Below are 16,161 nucleotides of genomic sequence, written 5' to 3'. Positions count from 1 at the left end.
CAAGGGGAACTACTACTTCAAGGTCTCAGAGCAAGTGACGTCACCGATTGAAACGCTATTTAGCGCGTACCGCCGAAAGCTAGCTAGATATTTCACATCCGTTACATGTAGAGTCAGTATGATTGTGTGTGTGTAGAGTCAGTATGAATGTGTGTCGAGTCAGTATGAATGTGTGTGTGTAGAGTCAGTATGAATGCGTGTGTGTAGAGTCAGTATGAATGTGTGTGTGTAGAGTCAGTATGAATGTGTGTGTGTAGAGTCAGTATGAATGTGTGTGTGTAGAGTCAGTATGAATGTGTGTGTAGAGTCCGTATGAATGTGTGTGTGTAGAGTCAGTATGAATGTGTGTGTGTAGAGTCAGTATGAATGTGTGTGTGTAGAGTCAGTATGAATGTGTGTGTGTAGAGTCAGTATGAATGTGTGTGTGTAGAGTCAGTATGAATGTGTGTGTGTAGAGTCAGTATGAATGTGTGTGTGTAGTCAGTATGAATGTGTGTGTGTAGAGTCGGTATGAATGTGTGTGTGTAGAGTCAGTATGAATATGTGTGTGTAGAGTCAGTATGAATGTGTGTGTGTAGAGTCAGTATGAATGTGTGTGTGTAGAGTCAGTATGAATGTGTGTGTGTAGAGTCAGTATGAATGTGTGTGTGAGTCCCTGTACTGTATATTTTCACTCTTTCTTTCCTTTCATACATGTGAGATGAATGTATAATATGTTAATATGCTTGTAGGTTGATATGTTTCCGGTCTTCACCCCTCTACTACGTGTTATAGTTTTTAATATCAGTCCTCCACATTGCTTTGATTCAAGTTGGCATGTGGCGCCCATATCTCTAGAACTTCTTCACCTTTAACATTCTTCATTCCTCGGTTTCAAGTTGTCATCACTCTCTCTCTCTCTTCCCCACTATCAGTCTGAAGAAGACATATCCTGTCCTCTCTCAGATCAGTTGTACACGTTTGACAGAGTTCCTTCTTCTACCATACAAGACGTTGTTTCAAGGTTGTCATTGTGTTCCTCTCTGTAGTACTATACAGTGTGTAGTATAGTAACTCCACTGTGTTCTACTTGTCTTTCTGTCCTCTGTCAGGTTCGGCTCAGCTGTCAGAGCTTGGAGGGAGAGGTTGGCCCTCACCTCACCAGAGAACCTGCAGGAAGCTTGGCAGTAAGGTCCTCAAAGTGTGTGTGTGTGTGCATGTGTAAGCCTGGCAGTAAGGTCCTCAAAGTGTGTGTGTGTGTGTGCATGTGTAAGCCTGGCAGTAAGGTCCCCAAAGTGTGTGTGTGTGCATGTGTAAGCCTGGCAGTAAGGTCCCCAAAGTGTGTGTGTGTGTATGTGTAAGCCTGGCTGTGAGGCGGTCTGATGTTTCTGTATGGTGTCTCTGCTTTTGAGGGCTCTTTGCTGTTCTCTCTCTCTCTTTCCCTGGTCTCTAGCTCTACTTCAGGAGAGAGGCTGTTCTCTCTCTCTCTTTCCCTGGTCTCTAGCTCTACTTCAGGAGAGAGGCTGTTCTCTCTCTCTCTTTCCCTGGTCTCTAGCTCTACTTCAGGAGAGAGGCTGTTCTCTCTCTCTCTTTCCCTGGTCTCTAGCTCTACTTCAGGAGAGAGGCTGTTCTCTCTCTCTCTTTCCCTGGTCTCTAGCTCTACTTCAGGAGAGAGACTGTTCTCTCTCTCTCTTTCCCTGGTCTCTAGCTCTACTTCTGGAGAGAGGCTGTTCTCTCTCTCTCTTTCCCTGGTCTCTAGCTCTACTTCAGGAGAGAGGCTGTTCTCTCTCTCTCTTTCCCTGGTCTCTAGCTCTACTTCAGGAGAGAGGCAGTTATCTGCCTGTATGGAGACTGGAGAGATTTCACATAGTGCTTTAGTCACATGCTATGCAGTGATGTCTTTCAAAAGTATTTCAAAGTGTGTGTGTGTGCGTGTGTGTGCACGTGTGCGTGCATGTATTTGTGCATCCGTATCAAATCAAATCAAATCCAACTTTATTTGTCACATGCGCCGAATACAACAAGTGTAGACTTTACCGTGAAATGTTTACTTACAAGCCCTTAACCAACAGTGCAGTTCAAGAAGAATTAAGAAAATATTTACCAAGTAGACTAAAATAAAAAGTAACACAATAAGAATATAAATAACGAGGCTATATACAGGGGGCACCGGTACCGAGTCAGTGTGCGGGGGTACAGGCTAGTTGAGGTAATCTGTACATGTAGGTGGGGGTGAAGTGACTATGCATAGATAATAAACAGAGAGTAGCAGCAGTGTACAAAAGGGAGGGGGGGTCAATGTAAATTGTCCGGTGGCGATTTTATTAATTGTTCGGCAGTCTTATGGCTTGGGGGTAGAAGCTGTTGAGGAGCCTTTTTGTCCTAGACTTGGCACTCTGGTACTGCTTGCAGTGTGGTAGCAGAGTAAACAGTCTATAACTTGGGTGACTGGAGTCTCTGACAATTTTATGGGCTTTCCTCTGACACCACTTATTATATAGGTCCCGGATGGCAGGAAGCTTGGCCCCAGTGATGTGCTTGGCCCCAGTGATGTACTGGGCCGTTCGCACTACCCTCTGTAGCGCCTTACGGTCAGATGCCGAGCAGTTGCCATACCAGGCGGTGATGCAACCGGTCAGGATGCTCTCGATGGTGCAGCTGTAGAACCTTTTGAGGATCTAGGGACCAATGCCAAATCTTTTCAGTCTCCTGAGGGGTAATAGGTTTGGTTGTACCCTCGTCACGACTGTCTTGGTATGTTTGGAACATGATAGTTTGTTGGTGATGTGGACATCAAGGAACTTGAAAGTCTCGACCCGCTACAGCCTCGTCTACAGCCTCGTCTATGTTAATGGGGGCTGGAGGGGACTAAGTACACACCCCTGAGGGGCACCAGTGTTAAGGATCAGCGTGGCAGACGTGTTGTTGCCTACTCTTACCACCTGGGGGCGGCCCTTCAGGAAGTCCAGGATCCGTAGCTTAGTGATGAGCTTCATGGGCACTATGGTGTTGAACGCTGAGCTGTAGTCAATGAACAGCATTCTCGCATAGGTTTTCTTTTTGTCCAGGTGGGAAAGGGCAGTGTGGAGTGCGATTGAGATTGCGTCATCTGTGGATCTGTTGGGATGTTATGCGAATTGGAGTGGGTCTAGGGTGTCCGGGAGGATGATGTTGATGTGAGCCATGACCAGCCTTTCAAAGCACTTCATGGCTACCGACGTGAGTGCTACTGGGCGGTAATCATTTAGGCAGGTTGCCTTCGCTTCCTTGGGCACAGGGACTATGGTGGTCTGCTTGAAACATGTAGGTTTTACAGACTCTGTCAGGGAGAGGTTGAAAATGTCAGTAAAGACACTTGACAGTTGGTGCGTGCATGCTTTGAGTACACGTCCTGGTAATCAGTCTGGCCAGCGGCTTTGTGAATGTTGACATGTTTAAAGGTTTTGTTCACATCGGCTACTGAGAGCGTTATCACACAGTCATCCAGAACAGCTGGTGCTCTCGTGCATGCTTCAGTGTTGCTTGCCTCGAAGCGAGCATAAAAGGCATTTAGCTCGTCTGGTAGGCTTGTGTCACTGGGCAGCTCGCGTCTGGGTTTCCCTTTGTAGTCCGTAATAGTTTTCAAGCCCTGCCATGTCTGACGAGCGTCAGAGCCGGTGTAGTAGCATTCAATCTTAACCCTGTATTGACGCGTTGCTTGTTTGATGGTGTGTGTGTGTGCGTTTGCGTGTGCATGTGCATGTGCCTTTGTGCATCTGCTTGTATTAGTGAGTGTGCGTACAAGCATGCTTGCATGTGTGTTTGCGTGGCTGCACACGGATGCGTATGGCTCTGACCATGTGTCTCTTTCTCTCCTCCAGGTGGGTCCAGGGTTTACAGTGTTCAGGGAGCAGGAACACCTTGGCTGCTCTGAGGCTGCCTCTGGAGGGGGACCTCAATAGTGGGGCACCCCCTCTCTCTCTCTCTCCCTCTCCTCTTCTCCCTCCGTCCCCCCCTCTCACCCAGGGCCTCTACCTCTTCACAAGCGGATTGCCTGACCAGGAAATTGTATGACACTGTCCTAGCAACAGTTATATCAATAGGTGATGATGACTCATGATGGTGAACATTAGAACTGGTATAGGAACAGCTGATCTGAAATCAGTTCTTTAGCCGCAGAGAGTAACCATACTGTTACACTGGTCGCACTTCATCCCAACAGGGCACTATAATAGAGACATGCTTCCCTCTGGTGCCCTCTGCTGCTGGAAGCGAGTTAATGCACTAGCTAGGTGTCACTGATATAATGTGCCTACATATTCATATGCCCGTGCTTGTTGTCTGGCAGCTGTGTGTTTCTATGAACATGAGAATTATTTTTTTATTTAAAAAAAAATATTATCTCGAAAAGTCAAATGAATGACAATCAATCCAGAACAAGTCTCTTGTTGCTCTGTTCCCAGGCAACGGTGTCTTCATATGTGTCAGAGTGCTGCAGTGGCCGGCCTCTACGTCTCCACATCTGTCTGTTGACTGGAGAGGAGACAGAGGGACAGACAGAGGCACAGACGGGGGGTTGCCCTCCACCTCACCATGCCACCAGGGAGGAGACTGCGGGGGCACTGAGGGAACTGGCACAAGCTGGCAACGGACGCTTCCACTGGATCAGTGAGACAGGTACGCGAGAATTCACACACACACAATCTTCATGAAGACTTCAAAAAGTGCCATGGAAAAATAGATTACTCCACTATCAAGTGGCACCTTGACGAAATGAGCACCAGTGATGACAGTAGAAGTAGAAACACTTACCCACCACAGAGGTGATTACTTCCTGGAGGGGCTACCAGCCAGCTGTGTGAACCCACTTATCCCCCAGCTAATGGCCTATTCAACAGTGTGTGTGTGTGTGTGTGTGTGTGTGTGTGTGTGTGTTTATGCATGTTGCTTGTCTGTCTGTGTGTGTGTGTATGTATGCATGTTGCCTGTCTGTGTGTATGTATGCATGTTGCTTGTCTGTCTGTGTGTGTGTGTGTGTATGTATGCATGTTGTGTGTGTGTGTGTGTGTGTGTGTGTGTGTGTGTGTGTGTGTGTGTGTGTGTGTGTGTGTGTGTGTGTGTGTGTGTGTGTGTGTGTGTGTATGTGATGCTGGGTGGAAACCCTGAGCCCTGGTCTGTCCTGTCCTCTCACTGCAGGCATCCTGGAGAGCGATGACATAACTGCTCTGATTGGAGAGATGGAGAGGGCTGCTAATTATTGGCAGAAGGTGAGATTGGAACAGCATGGGGAAGGGAGAGTGCTAAACAGCAGCAACAACAACGGCTTACACACAGATCTGTCCTAAACTACTCAAAACATTTAGATTCAGATACTAGTCATATGTATTGACAACATACTGTAAGGTATTCTGTTTACATTATTTTAATGGAGAAAAAAATATTCAACCACTTTAACATTGTAAGACTGTCATTGCAAATCTATCCATTGCTAGTTAAAGGATGACCTGTATTTCTGTGTGTGGCTCCAGAGCGCCATGCTGGTGGACTCCTTGACCCAGAAGTCTGACTGTAGGTGCCCTGGGGAGGATCTCTCTCCTGGGGACAAAGCTCCGGCCCAGTCTCCCCTGGCCTGGAGACGCAGAGACAGACCACTGCCCCCACCGCGACCCACAGCACTCACCCTCGCCAGGCTGGTTAGAGCACACACATACGCACGGATGTACGAACACACAAACACACACAATGATATTTTCTCTTCTTTGTCCTCTCTCATTTCAACATCAAACAGCACTTTCACCATTTCTTTCTTAACTCTCAACTAACAAACAGAATATCAGATGAAAGATTATTTTAGAAATGCCTCATCTTGGGCCGAGACAAAGTAGGATGCTAATAAATATGGAGTGGATGTTATAATGTTTTGTGTCGATGCTACATAAGACCGCATGAAAGCATTTATGAAGATTATATAAACATATGTAGGGCAATATGAAGATTATATAAACATATGTAGGGCAATATGAAGATTATATAAACATATGTAGGGCAATATGAAGATTATATAAACATATGTAGGGCATTATGAAGATTATATAAACATATGTAGGGCATTATGAAGATTATATAAACATATGTAGGGCATTATGAAGATTATATAAACATATGTAGGGCAATATGAAGATGATATAAACATATGTAGGGCATTATGAAGATGATATAAACATATGTAGGGCATTATGAAGATGATATAAACATATGTAGGGCATTATGAAGATTATATAAACATATGTAGGGCAATATGACGATTATATAAACATATGTAGGGCATTATGAAGATTATATAAACATATGTAGGGCAATATGAAGATTATATAAACATATGTAGGGCAATATGAAGATTATATAAACATATGTAGGGCAATATGACGATTATATAAACATATGTAGGGCAATATGAAGATTATATAAACATATGTAGGGCAATATGACGATTATATAAACATATGTAGGGCAATATGAAGATTATATAAACATATGTAGGGCAATATGACGATTATATAAACATATGTAGGGCAATATGAAGATTATATAAACATATGTAGGGCAATATGACGATTATATAAACATATGTAGGGCATTATGAAGATTATATAAACATATGTAGGGCAATATGAAGATTATATAAACATATGTAGGGCAATATGAAGATTATATAAACATATGTAGGGCATTATGAAGATGATATAAACATATGTAGGGCATTATGAAGATTATATAAACATATGTAGGGCAATATGACGATTATATAAACATATGTAGGGCATTATGAAGATTATATAAACATATGTAGGGCAATATGAAGATTATATAAACATATGTAGGGCAATATGAAGATTATATAAACATATGTAGGGCAATATGACGATTATATAAACATATGTAGGGCAATATGAAGATTATATAAACATATGTAGGGCATTATGAAGATTATATAAACATATGTAGGGCATTATGAAGATTATATAAACATATGTAGGGCATTATGAAGATTATATAAACATATGTAGGGCAATATGAAGATTATATAAACATATGTAGGGCAATATGACGATTATATAAACATATGTAGGGCAATATGAAGATGATATAAACATATGTAGGGCAATATGAAGATTATATAAACATATGTAGGGCATTATGAAGATTATATAAACATATGTAGGGCATTATGAAGATTATATAAACATATGTAGGGCATTATGAAGATTATATAAACATATGTAGGGCAATATGAAGATTATATAAACATATGTAGGGCAATATGACGATTATATAAACATATGTAGGGCAATATGAAGATGATATAAACATATGTAGGGCAATATGAAGATTATATAAACATATGTAGGGCATTATGAAGATTATATAAACATATGTAGGGCATTATGACGATTATATAAACATATGTAGGGCATTATGAAGATTATATAAACATATGTAGGGCAATATGAAGATTATATAAACATATGTAGGGCATTATGAAGATTATATAAACATATGTAGGGCAATATGAAGATTATATAAACATATGTAGGGCAATATGAAGATTATATAAACATATGTAGGGCATTATGAAGATTATATAAACATATGTAGGGCATTATGAAGATTATATAAACATATGTAGGGCAATATGAAGATTATATAAACATATGTAGGGCATTATGACGATTATATAAACATATGTAGGGCATTATGAAGATTATATAAACATATGTAGGGCAATATGAAGATTATATAAACATATGTAGGGCATTATGAAGATTATATAAACATATGTAGGGAAATATGAAGATTATATAAACATATGTAGGGCATTATGAAGATTATATAAACATATGTAGGGCATTATGAAGATTATATAAACATATGTAGGGCAATATGAAGATTATATAAACATATGTAGGGCAATATGAAGATTATATAAACATATGTAGGGCAATATGAAGATTATATAAACATATGTAGGGAAATATGAAGATTATATAAACATATGTAGGGCATTATGACACTTTATGTCATGCAAATCAAGGTTTTATGATGCTTTATACTGCATATCACCACTCCAAGTGAAGGTTTACATACGTTTTTATTTTCTGCTGACAGCAAATGAAGGAAGGCCGAACAAACGAGCATTCCTCCTCTCAGAAGGCTCTCGCATGGCGTCCCAGCAGTGCCACATCTACTATCCCACCGGGTGAGTCAGCATTCTAGCCTGGTTAAGCCAGACTGAATCAGTTTTAATGCCAGGCTGGAAGTTTACCAGCGGTATCTAGGTTAACTTCCCCCGTGGGTGACTAACAGTTTAGTGGAGTGAAGGTTCTATCTCAGGTGAGTGTCAGGCAGGGGCTAGAGCAGGGAATGCCAGACAGAGCAACTGTCACCTTTCTGTACCACAGCGAGTGCAGTAAGTACCAGTTCACTGCTGCTCCTGTCCCAACCCCAGTCAAAGTGAGTGCCAGACTAAACGTTAATAAACTATTAAACAAATGGAGGATGGCTCCATTTCATCAAAGTCCTTTACATGAGGAATTAAATCCATGTTGGTTCGGTAAGGAGTTACCCGTATTTCCAACTGCTTTGTTGACCTTCACTTTAACTTTCTCTCTACAGATGCTTTGTATCTTCAAGATGCTTTTAAATATGTGAAGAGTAGACTAGTGCATTTGTCCCAAATGGCACCCTTTTCCCTACAGTACCGGTCAAAAGTTTGGACACACCTACTCATTCAAGGGTTTTTCTTTATTTTTTACTATTTTCTACATTGTAGAATAATAGTGAAGTCATCAAAACTATGAAATAACACATATAGAATCATGTAGTAACCAAAAAAGTGTTAATCAAATCAAAATATATTTTAAATTTGAGATTCTTCAAAGTAGCCACCCTTTACCTTGATGCCAGCTTTGCACACTCTTGGCATTCTCTCAACCAACTCCATGAGGTAGTCACCTGGAATGTATTTCAATTAACAGGTGTGCTTTGTTAAAGTTCATTTGTGGAATTTCTTTCCTTCTTAATTCTTTGAGCCAATCAGTTGTGTTGTGACAAGGTATGGGTGGTATACAGAAGATAGCTCTATTTGATAAAAGACCAAGTCCATATTATGGTAAGAATAACTCAAATAAGCAAAGAGAAACGGCAGTCCATCATTACTTTAAGACATGAAGGCCAGTCAATCCGGAAAACTTAAAGAACTTTGAAAGTTTCTTCAAGTGCAGTCACAAAATCCATCAAGCACTATGATGAAACTGGCTCTCATGAGGAACGCCACAGGAAAGGAACACCCGAAGTTACCTCTGCTGCAGTAAGCTCATTAGAGTTAACTGCACCTCAGAATGCAGCCCGAATAAATGCTTCACAGAGTTCAAGTAACAGACACATCTCAAAATCAACTGTTCAGAGAACACTGCATGAATCAGGCCTTCATGTTCGAATTGCTGCAAAGAAACCACTACTAAAGGACACCAATAAGAAGAAGAGACTTTCTTGGGCCAAGAAACACGAGCAATGGACATTAGACCGGTGGAAATCTGTCCTTTGGTCTGATGAGTCCAAATTTGTGATTTTTGGTTCCAACCGCCGTGTCTTTGTGAGACGCAGAGTAGGTGAACGGATGTTCTCCGCGTGTATGGTTCCCACCGTAAAGCATGGAGGAGGAGGTGTTATGGTGTGGGGATGCTTTGTCCTCCACTTAAATGTCCTCCACAATCACCCGACCTCAACCCAATTAAGATGGTTTGGGATGAGTTGGACCACAAAGTTAAGGAAATGCAGCCAACAAGTGCTCAACATATGTGGGAACTCCTTCAAGACTGTTGGAAAATCATTCCTCATGAAGCTGGTTGAGAGAATGCCAAGAGTGTGCAAAGCTGTCATCAAGGCAAAGGGTGGCTACTTTGAAGAATCTAAAATGCATATATAAAACACTTATTTGGTTACTACATGATTCCATATGTGTTATTTCAAGGCGTTGATGTCTTCACTACTTTTCTACAATGTAGAAAATTGTTTTAAAAATATTTAAAAAATGAATAGGGGTCCAAACATTTGACTGGTACTGTATACAGTGGTGTAAAGTACTTCAGTAAAAATACTTTAAAGTACTACTTAAGTAGTTTTTTGGTATCTGTACTTTACTATTTATATTTTTTACTTTGACTTCACCACATTCCTAAATAAAATATAGCAATTTTTACTCCATACATTTTCCCTGACACCCAAAAGTACTCGTTACATTTTGAATGGTTAGCAGGACAGGAAAATGGTCCAATTCACACACTTCTCTACTGCCTCTGATCTGGCGGAGTCACTAAACACAAATGCTTTGTTTGGTAATGATGTCTGACTGTTGGAGTGTGCCCCTGACTTTCCGTAAATAAAAAAACAAGAAAATGATGCTGTCTAGTTTGCTTAATATAAGGAATTTGAAATAAGTGATACTTGTACTTTTACTTTTGATACTTAAGTATAATTGAGCAATTACATTTACTTTTGATACTTAAGTATATTTAAAACCAAATACCAAGACTTTTACTTAAGTAGTATTTTACTAGGTGACTTTCACTTTTACTTGACTAATTTCCTATTAAGGTATCTTTACTTTTACTCAAGTAGGACAATTGTGTACTTTTTCCACCACTGACTGTATATTGTGCACTACTTTTGACCAGAGCCCTATGGGCTATATAGGAAATAGGGTGGCATTTGGGACACAGCCTAGCAGTCACTTGTTTTTCTCAGTAATGAGGTTTCTCCCCTGGTACATCACCACCCCGTCAGCCAGGGTTAGGGATTCTCACCTGGTATATCACCACCCCATTAGCCAGGGTTAGGGATTCTCCCCTGGTATATCACCACCCCGTCAGCCAGGGTTAGGGATTCTCCCCTGGTATATCACCACCCCATCAGCCAGGGTTAGGGATTCTCACCTGATATATCACCACCCCATTAGCCAGGGTTAGGGATTCTCACCTGGTATATCACCACCCCATCAGCCAGGGTTAGGGATTCTCACCTGGTATATCACCACCCCATTAGCCAGGGTTAGGGATTCTCACCTGGTATATCACCACCCCGTCAGCCAGGGTTAGGGATTCTCACCTGGTATATCACCACCCCATCAGCCAGGGTTAGGGATTCTCACCTGGTATATCACCACCCCATCAGCCAGGGTTAGGGATTCTCACCTGGTATATCACCACCCCATCAGCCAGGTTTAGGGATTCTCACCTGGTATATCACCACCCCATCAGCCAGAGTTAGGGATTCTCACCTGGTACATCATCAACCCGTCAGCTAGGGTTAGGGATTCTCACCTGGTATATCACCACCCCATCAGCCAGGGTTAGGGTTTCTCCCCTCAGGTACATCATCACCCCGTCAGCCAGGGTTAGGGTTTCTCCCCTCACGTACATCATCACCCCGTCAGCCAGGGTTAGGGTTTCTCCCCTCAGGTACATCATCACCCCGTCAGCCAGGGTTAGGGTTTCTCCCCTCAGGTACATCATCACCCCGTCAGCCAGGGTTAGGGTTTCTCCCCTCAGGTACATCATCATCCCATCAGCCAGGGTTAGGGTTTCTCCCCTCAGGTACATCATCACCCCGTCAGCCAGAGTTAGGGTTTCTCCCCTCACGTACATCATCACCCCGTCAGCCAGGGTTAGGGTTTCTCCCCTCAGGTACATCATCACCCCGTCAGCCAGGGTTAGGGTTTCTCCCCTCAGGTACATCATCACCCCGTCAGCCAGGGTTAGGGTTTCTCCCCTCAGGTACATCATCATCCCATCAGCCAGGGTTAGGGTTTCTCCCCTCAGGTACATCATCATCCCATCAGCCAGGGTTAGGGTTTCTCCCCTCAGGTACATCATCATCCCATCAGCCAGGGTTAGGGTTTCTCCCCTCAGGTACATCATCACCCCGTCAGCCAGGGTTAGGGTTTCTCCCCTCAGGTACATCATCACCCAGTCAGCCAGGGTTAGGGTTTCTCCCCTCAGGTACATCATCACCCCATCAGCCAGGGTTAGGGTTTCTCCCCTCAGGTACATCATCACCCCGTCAGCCAGGGTTAGGGTTTCTCCCCTCAGGTACATCATCATCCCATCAGCCAGGGTTAGGGTTTCTCCCCTCAGGTACATCATCACCCCGTCAGCCAGGGTGAGGGTTTCTCCCCTCAGGTACATCATCACCCCGTCAGCCAGGGTTAGGGTTTCTCCCCTCAGTGTAATGAATGAATGAAGGATGACTCGGCTCTATTTTTGACCTCTACTAAAACGTTACCCGTTTACTTCAGACTAGCTTTCTTGTTGTTATTGTTGTTATTTTTTTTATTTTTGTTTTCCCAGGGATACACACATGAGATGAACTGTTGTGTTTTGATAATACAAAACTGCAGATGTTTTTATAGTTTGTATACAAAGGATGAGTGTTTTTTTCAAGTTTAAATGATTGTATGATGTAAAATTGATATAGCCTTTTATAAGTTAGCTTGTTTGTTTCTTGTGTCTCGTTCAGTACAGCCCATGACTGGTTGGGGTCCAGTAGAGACTAAAGCCAAGCAGAGGAAGCCTTCTCAGGTCACCCAGTCTGTGTTCTACCTGGAAGATGGTAACTTGGGTAAGTGTGTGTGTGTGTGTGTGTGTGTGTGTGTGTGTGTGTGTGTGTGTGTGTGTGTGTGTGTGTGTGTGTGCGTGTGTGCGTGTGTGCGTGTGTGCGTGCGTGCGTGTGTGCGTGTTGACTTTTTGGGTTGTGATTGTATTTTCCCTCTTGTCTTGACCTAGGTGTGGTGTTCAAGTCTTACCCCAAACCTAAAAGTGTCCGAAAGTCCATCCCCTTAGTGACTCTGCCAAAGCAGGAAGAGATCTGCTCGACCAAACGGGTGCAGTATCAGATATGCATTCATCTTGAAAATAAAGGAGAGCCGCACATAGTGTGCCCTCCTTTATTTTCAAGTTTTCCACTCCGCTAGCCAGCACCTCGCCTAATAGGTGTGCGTTTCTTTTTCTTCTAGAATGATCTATTCATCTAACGTCAGCCGTCTTATTTAAATGCTCTAATTATAAGTCGCTCTGATAAGGTGTGGGGGTGCTAAAAATGTGTGTGGGGGGAGGGGCCAAGATACATTTTTTCTCATATGTCTCTTGGCCCTGGCCTGTAGTGGCTGAAGAGGTTCAGTATTAAGAGGCAGAAGCTTGACATCTATAAGCTGGTGTCTGGACCTGACTGTACTCATCATAAGAAGCTGGTCCCTTCGGTCCTCAAGAGAGTGTCTGCCAAATACTGCTCCATCTTCCCCAGTGTCCACATCAATGTGAGTCAGAGGAGAATGGCTTCAATAACATATTTTGGCATGAATACAAATGAAAATGCTAGCAACTAAGTTCAAGTACGAGTACAAATGTCCAATGCGGCCAAATGGCGAAAAAATAATTACATTTTATTATAAATAATAAAGATATCAGCTTATCCAACCAGATATCTATCCACTCCCATGCTGGTCTGAGCCTCATGTCTCTCTCTGTCTGTGGTTGTTGTTTCAGGGGATGGTGAAGCACCTGCAGCTGACTCCAGGAGAGTTAAAACAGTACCTTACTCAGACTGAGAGACTCCTGCTGCGCTACATGCAGAGGCTGCAATGGCTGCTCTCCGGTATGCCTCTCTCTCGCTCTATGTCTCTGTCACTGTCTCTGTATCTTGTCTGTCTCTCTCTGTTATAGTCATTCTAATTATATGGTACCAAAATACTGGAATATCTATGAATGCCCGATTGAAGGTTGAATGAACCCTGGTGTCTGGCTCCTTCCGCTCACTTCTTCCCCAGGTAGCAGGCGTGTGTTTGGGGCGGTGCTGGAGAGGGAGGTGTGTGTGCTGCTGGATGTGTCCGGCTCCATGGCTCCCTGCCTGGGGGAGCTGAAGACCAAGCTGGCCTCTCTCATCTGGGAACAGCTGCATCACAACACAGTCAGGTAAATTAAACCTAAAAAGCTTTCCTTACCCCTGAACACTTCCACTGTTGACTATCCCAGAAAAAGAATGAAAAAGGAACTCTGTGTTGGCCTAGACAAACAGGCTCACGTTTCTCTTTCTATCCATCTGTCTGTTTCATAGAGGGAAATTACAGGCAATGGTGACAGTAGAAATATAAATACAATCTTATTCTAGTTCTGTGGTTGTGACTACTGTAACTTAGGTTCATTATGTTCATAAAACCATCTCACCCCTGCTACACAGACACCCATTTGTTATTGTCATATCTAACCCCAGACACCCTCTCTGACTGTGTCCCAGGTTCTCTCTGCTGGCGTTCTCCGAGGGGGTGAAGGCGTGGCGTCCGGCACTGCAGGAGCCTACAGAGGAGGCGTGCCGCGACGCGGTGCAGTGGGCATATCAGCTCAACACCCATGGGGGAACCAACACTCTGGAGGCCCTGCAGGTGACGGGTTTAAGTAGTAACTGGCTATGTCATGTTATAACCTCCGTTTCTATGTTGCCCAGACTGGCTGTGGGTTTGGGGACAGTGTGGGCCTGTACCTGCTTTTCTTGGTACATGGCATATGTCATGTTAACCAATTATATTTATATATGTCATGTTATAACCTCTGTTTGTATGCTCCTTGTCATGTTATAACCTCTGTATGTATGCTCCTCAGACTGGCTGTGGGTTTGGGGACAGTGTGGGCCTGTACCTGCTGAGTGATGGGAAGCCAGATTCCAGCTGCAGCCTGGTGCTGAAAGAGACGGAGAGACTGACCACAGGGAACCACATTACTATCCACACTGTCTCATTCAACTGCACAGACAGGTCTGACTATATGATTGTACATTGATTGATTTGTACATTTAATCTATTACACGATGACGCTCACTACGACCCACTATTACACTTCTGACAGCTCAGCCAATGACTTTCTGAAAAAACTGGCTCACCAAACTGGGGGTCGGTACCACCGTTGCCATGACAATGTGGATGCTCTCAGTGGGCTGTTGGAATCGGGCCTTAGTGATGGAGACGTGAGTAGACACACGCGCACACAAACACACGTACGCATGTATACACACCTGAGCGGCATAGCCTCTATGCTATTAGTCAAACACTGAACCAGCTTTCCCTGTCTCATACCAGTCAGGGGTACGGAGGATGAGTACACAGTAGAGACAGATATTCAAGTTTGAGGGACCTATTGTGAACTGATTCCAACAGGAACCTACCCTGCCGGCCCTCGAGGGAGATGACTTGAGGAGACTGGCTCAGGAAATTGACAAACTGAGACATTTCCGGAAGCAGGCACAGGTCTTCAGGTTTGTCTTACAGTGAGCAAATGGGTTTAATGTGGCATAAAAACTTGTCCATGACTGACCTTGACCTGTTTTTGACAGGGAAATCATTTTGGAAAAGAAGAATCCAGAGGAAACAACAAGAATCAACCAAACAGACTAGATTACTGTAAACCCAAGAATTTGACTTCAATGATTTTATATACGCATTTGTAATTTAGATTTTCAATGACTCAATATAGAAGAAAGTGGTTGTTAAGAGATTAAAACTGGTGTGCATGAATTTTGTCAGATTAACCATATACTGTACACAGTTCTTCTATTTGACCTAATTTGGGTGTGCAGTATGCTTTGTTCAGATTGACAAACCTCTGCTTTTCTTAATTTAAAACTAGAATGCTTAGTTGCTACATCCATTTTTTACTTATAAATTATTTCTATATATACCCATTGATTCTTGAAGAATATAATGTACTGTACAAATGTCTCATGAGCTTACTTCAACTGTCATACCCATCAGAAAGCTTGTTTTACTCCAATGTTTGTAAAAAAAAGTAAATGTGAACAAACACTGTACAGCCTAAAGAGGCAGGGCTGACTGCTTGGTATTGTTTCTCTAGTTTGAACTAAAAACAGCTAATAACCTTATTGTGTTATATTGTTTCTATGTACCAATCAACATATCGACATGAATAAAACAAATGATTCCATGATGTCTGTTATAAATAATATGAACATGTCTAATATGAACATGTCTAATATGAACATGTTTAATATGAACATGTCTAATATGAACATGTCTAATATGAACATGCCTAATATGAACATGTCTAATATGAACATGCCAAATATGAACATGCCTAATATGAA

The 16,161-nt window shown here is 42.7% G+C and overlaps 1 protein-coding gene across 4 annotated transcripts in view; it reads left to right on the top strand.

Annotated features, from left to right (window-relative positions):
- vwa3a (von Willebrand factor A domain containing 3A) overlaps positions 1 to 16,004 on the top strand; it is a 31,010-nt gene extending 15,006 nt beyond the window's left edge. For 3 of the 4 annotated variants that reach the window (XM_036941501.1, XM_036941500.1, XM_036941502.1), the window contains 16 exons: positions 1,092 to 1,166; positions 3,840 to 4,026; positions 4,422 to 4,635; positions 5,155 to 5,225; positions 5,487 to 5,651; positions 8,125 to 8,215; positions 12,532 to 12,633; positions 12,798 to 12,895; positions 13,175 to 13,327; positions 13,557 to 13,665; positions 13,838 to 13,982; positions 14,305 to 14,449; positions 14,667 to 14,818; positions 14,910 to 15,027; positions 15,218 to 15,315; positions 15,394 to 16,004. In XM_036941501.1, the coding sequence (XP_036797396.1) occupies positions 1,092 to 1,166; positions 3,840 to 4,026; positions 4,422 to 4,635; positions 5,155 to 5,225; positions 5,487 to 5,651; positions 8,125 to 8,215; positions 12,532 to 12,633; positions 12,798 to 12,895; positions 13,175 to 13,327; positions 13,557 to 13,665; positions 13,838 to 13,982; positions 14,305 to 14,449; positions 14,667 to 14,818; positions 14,910 to 15,027; positions 15,218 to 15,315; positions 15,394 to 15,454 (1,984 nt within the window). In that variant the 3' untranslated portion in view covers positions 15,455 to 16,004. Of the gene's footprint in view, positions 1 to 1,091; positions 1,167 to 3,839; positions 4,027 to 4,421; positions 4,636 to 5,154; positions 5,226 to 5,486; positions 5,652 to 8,124; positions 8,216 to 12,531; positions 12,634 to 12,797; positions 12,896 to 13,174; positions 13,328 to 13,556; positions 13,666 to 13,837; positions 13,983 to 14,304; positions 14,450 to 14,666; positions 14,819 to 14,909; positions 15,028 to 15,217; positions 15,316 to 15,393 lie in introns of those variants that run through there. The other variant, XR_005035598.1, reaches the window with a different exon arrangement.
- Positions 16,005 to 16,161: the final 157 nt, after the last annotated feature.

The sequence above is a fragment of the Oncorhynchus mykiss genome, chromosome 13, assembly GCF_013265735.2.
Source record: "Oncorhynchus mykiss isolate Arlee chromosome 13, USDA_OmykA_1.1, whole genome shotgun sequence".
Lineage (NCBI taxonomy): Eukaryota > Metazoa > Chordata > Actinopteri > Salmoniformes > Salmonidae > Oncorhynchus > Oncorhynchus mykiss.
Note: the sequence above shows the minus strand (reverse complement) of the source record. Positions and strands in the feature narration are given on the sequence as shown.